Source organism: Hylobates moloch, unplaced genomic scaffold (assembly GCF_009828535.3).
Source record: "Hylobates moloch isolate HMO894 unplaced genomic scaffold, HMol_V3 SCAFFOLD_5482, whole genome shotgun sequence".
NCBI lineage: Eukaryota > Metazoa > Chordata > Mammalia > Primates > Hylobatidae > Hylobates > Hylobates moloch.
The window spans coordinates 1-4,603 of NW_026657757.1; the positions used below are offsets into that span (position 1 = coordinate 1).

At 51.9% G+C, this 4,603-nt stretch overlaps 1 protein-coding gene across 1 annotated transcript; it reads left to right on the forward strand.

Moving 5' to 3' along the window:
- Positions 1 to 981: 981 nt before the first annotated feature.
- Positions 982 to 4,597, forward strand: LOC116465471 (putative speedy protein E7; the record flags this gene model as incomplete). The annotated part of the gene is made up of 3 exons (XM_032148527.1): positions 982 to 1,040; positions 2,262 to 2,347; positions 4,381 to 4,597. Coding segments are annotated over 3 exons (362 nt in total), but the record flags the coding sequence as incomplete, so codon positions are not given.
- Between the last annotated feature and the right edge of the window lie 6 nt (positions 4,598 to 4,603).

Below are 4,603 nucleotides of genomic sequence, written 5' to 3' on the forward strand. Positions count from 1 at the left end.
GGAAACTTCCAATAACCACACTTTTCCAATGGGAAAAATATGCCCCCCCCACTGGGTGAGCTCTCCATGCGGGAGGACTCTGAAGTGATCACTCATGAGGGACACTTAGGAGACGATAGAGAATTAGGCTAGACTTGACAAAGGTTGGCGCTTGGGATAAGAAAGCTTGGTTTCAGGCCAGGCGTGGTGGCTCACGCCTGAGATCCCAGCACCTTGGGAGGCTGAGGCAAGAGGATTGGTTGAACTCAGGACTTTGAGGCTGCAGTGAGCTATGACTGTACCACTGCACTCCAGCCTGGGTGACAGAGCAAAACCCTGTCTCAAAAAGAAAAACCAAGGCTGGGCACAGTAGCTCATGTATGTAATCCCAGCTACTCAGGAGGCTGAGACAGGAGAATCGCTTAAACCCGGGAGGCAGAGGTTGCAGTGAGCTGAGATCGCATCACTGCATTCCAGCCTGGCCCACACAGCGAGACTCTGTCTCAAAATAAATTAATAAATAAATAAAAATAAAAATCAAATAAAGAAAAACAAAATCAATAAACAAAGTGGTTTCAGCTGTGCCCTTTGAAAATGTCTCTTACAGACTTTTCTAAACCTAAGTGTCTCCATCCATAGTGGGGGATACCAAGGCCATGGTCACACCCTGATGTGACTGTCTCATGAAGAAATGATGGGAATTCCTTTATGACTCTGCAGTGGTCCCTCCGTGTCTGCTGGAGGGGGTCCTGGCTGATTCCCAGCTCTACATCCTATAGATTCTCACACCCATGGCCTCCTTCGGCCTCTTCTCAGGGGATTCTCAGAGCAGGAGCCCCTCTCCCTTGCCCAGTGAAACTCATTCTCCCCTCTCCCATCCACCTCACCCGTGGCCACAATCCCGAGACTTCCCCCCGGGAGGCACACTTCTCCTCGCTGCTCTGCTGCTCCCACGGAAACCCTGTCCTGCTTCTCACACTGACATCTGCTCTCTAATCACAGAGGATACTGTCATTCAAAGATTCCTGGCCTGGGACAAAGATCTGAGAGCGTCGGACAAGGTAAGGTTGTTCTCCATGTAACTGTGTTCCTGTTCCAATGCACGGCTGGGGGGAGGGCGCAGCTTCCAAACCCACAGTTCTCCCTCCACCACCTCCCACCAGATGCTCCTACAGTCTTTCTTTTTTTGTGTGTGTGAGACAGAGTCTTGCTCTGTTGCCCAGGCTGGAGGGCAGTGTCTCGATCTTGACTCACTGCAGCCAACGCCTCCTGGGTTCAAGCAATTCTCCTGCCTCAGCCTGCAAGCAGCTGGGACTACAGACATGAACCACCAGGCCTGGCTAATTTTTGTGTTTTTAGTAGACGGGGTTTTGCCATGTTGGCCAGGTTGGTCCCGAACAACTGACCTCAGGTGATCCACCCGCCTTGGCCTCCCAAAGTGCTGAGATTACAAACGTCAGCCACTGTGCCTGACTAGCTCCCATGGTCTTGAGTCTTGGCACCCACACATTCTTTTTTTTTCTGAGACAGAGTCTAGCTCTGCTCCCCAGGATGGAGTGCAGTGGCATGATCATAGCTCATTGCAGCCTCTAACTCCTGGGCTCAAGCAATCTTCTTTCCTCAGCCTCCTGAGGAGCTGGGACTAGGCACATGCCACCATGCTCAACTAATTTTTGAAATCTTTGTAGAAACAGGGTTTCTCTATGTCGCCCAGATTGTTCTCGAACTGTTGGGCTCACGTGATCCTCCTGTCTCCACCTCTCAAAGTACTGGGATCACAGGCTTGAGCTGCCACTCCCACCTATTCTTGGTCTTTTCATGATTTGTCAGCATCTCCCTCAGGACTCTGCTGGTCTCTTGCAGAGTGAATGAATGGCCCCTGCCTCTCCTACGAGTCCTGTGGGATCTGAGCCCTGGGGCACAGTCTGGCCGCAGCCCTGAAACTCCTGGCCCCTCTACTCTCAGCTCTTTGGGACAGTTCTCTGCCTGGCACACAAAAGGCCCTCCTGACACCAGCCGACCTAGACACACCCCCTCCAAAGATCCCATCGGAGCCCACCATCCCGGGAGCATCACCGAAAACCCTTCCTCCGGCTTCTCGGATTTGCATCCGACCTTCGAATACCCCTCCACCCCGCAATTTCCACATGAGCACAGTCACCCCAACACTGAGGTCCCTTCTCTGATGGGCAGCCCCTCCCCAGACCCTCATTCCCCCTCTCCCCAATCTTCCTCTTCCAAGATGTGACTTCTCCCTCTCTGTTTTCCTTTCTCTCCATCAGTACCTCCTGGCTATGGTCATAGCGTATTTTAGCCGGGCCGGCCTCCTCTCCTGGCAGTACCAACGCATTCATTTCTTCCTGGCTCTGTGAGTGGTTTGCTGCCTCCTATCCCTCAATATCCAACACCCTGGGATAGCGGGGGAAGTGGGATTCCAGCCTTTCATTTATTCTTTCACCTATTTGTCCTCTTTACTCTGTGTACAAAACAGGGAGGATTATACTATCATAGACTATTGTTTCTAAAAAGAAACTCAGGCTGGGCGCGGTGGCTTATGCCTGTAATCCCAGCACTTTGGGAGGCCGAGGCAGGGGGATCACCTGAGGTCAGGAGTTCGAGACCAGCCTGGCCAACATGGCCAAACCTGTCTCTACTAAAAATAGGAAAATTAGCTGGGCATGGTGGTGTGCACCTGTAATCCCAGCTACTCGGGAGGCTGAGGCAAGAGAACCCCTTGAACCCAGGAGGTGGAGGTTGCAGTAAGCTAAGGTTGAGCCACACTGCACTCCAGCCTGGGCGACAGAGCCAGACTTTTTCTCAAAAAAAAAAAAAAAGCCCAAAAAACAAACTCCAACGCCAGTGTACAAATGAAAGAATAAAACAAAAGGAACCATAAACCGCTCCTAAGGGAAAAAGAAAAGGAGTGGAGGAGCGGACACGACGCTTCCCCCAGCAAGCAGACATTTCTGGTTCTTCTCTCTCTCTCCTACTTACATCAACCACAAACGCCATCAACCTCCTCCGGGTTCCCATGACAGAGGTCACGGTTCAGGTCCCCCTCGCATCACTCGAATCCACTGTCAAATGCTCCCTGCTGGGGTCTCCTGGAGTCTCTCCCCAAGCCAGGGGGCTTTCTAGTGCAGCCTGAGCATCTTTCCAAAGCACGACAACCTCACTGTCCACCTGAACAACTTCCTTAGCTGATGTCTTTCTCTATTGAGGCCAGGGTCCACAGTGCCAATTCCACCCTCTCTACAATCTCTACAAGCACACTGGCTCGCCATCTTGGTGTTTCCTGGCGTGGCTTCACTGCCCCTTCCAAATGCCCTCCACTCGACTTTGTGTTTGTGTTTTCTGTCTGGGTGTCCTGCACACACGTGATTCTGAACGGAAAGACCCATTCCTTGAAGTCAGTTCACCCCACAGCCTCTGTGATGCCTTCCCCTCATCTTCCAACTTCTGCATGCCCGTAGCTCTCCAGTCACATCCTGGACACTGGGATTAGGTCATCTGCCCTGATTACTCCCAGTCCCATTAGACTAGATGCCTGTAGAAGGCAGGGTCCTGGCAAAATATCAACGTATACAATTTCTTTTATTTTTTTGAGAGACTTGCCCTGTCCCCCAAGCTGGAGTGCAGTGGTGAGATCATAGCTCACTGCAGCCTTCATATCCTGGGCTCAAGCAATCCTCCCACCTCAGCTTCTTGATTAGCCCCAACTACAGGGCTGTGCCACCACACCTGGACAGTTTGTTTATTTATTTATTTGTTGAGACAGAGTCTTGCTCTGCCTCTCAGGCTGGAATGGAGTGGCCCAATCTCAACTCACTGCAACCTCCGCCTCCTGGGTTCACACAATTCTTATGCTTAAGCCTCCTGAATAGCTAGGACTAAGGGGTGTGCCACCGCAACAGGCTGATTTTTGTATTTTTAGTAGAGATGGGGTTTCTCCATGTTGACCAGGCTGGTCTCCAACTCCTGGTCTCAAGTGATCCACCTGCTTCAGCCTTCTAAAGTGCTGAGATTACAGGCATGAGCCACCACGTCCGGCATATTTCTTATATTTTTAAGAGAGACAAGGGTCTTGCTATGTTGCCCAGGCCCGTCTCAAACTCCTGGCCTCAAGTGATCCTCCTCTTTCGGTCTCCAAATGTGCTGGGATTCCAGGCATAAGGCACCATTCTTGGCCACCAGTTCGGTTTTTGTCTCCATCCTGAAGGAGTGGGAGACACCCTTGATCAGGTCTCTGTCCAGCAGAGCCCTCCTGAGGAAGGCGTGGCTCTCTGCAGGGTGGGTGCCAGTCCTGAGCTAGGGATGGTCACCTGCCCTCCTCTCTGGGAAGCTGACCTCAGAGTCTCTCCTGGTGTTGCCCCTGAGCTGTAACCTGATTTCTGTCCCCAGCTACCTGGCCAATGACATGGAGGAGGACGATGAGGCCCCCAAACAAAACATCATCTACTTCCTGTATGGGAAGACCCGCTCTCACATACCTTTGTTCCATAAGCGTCGGTCCCAGTTACACCGTTCCATGAACTGGAGGGCCAGGAAGAACCGCTCTCAGATAGCCTTGTTCCAGGAGCTTCGGTTCCAGTTCTTCTGTTCCATGCGCTGCAGGGCTTGGGTT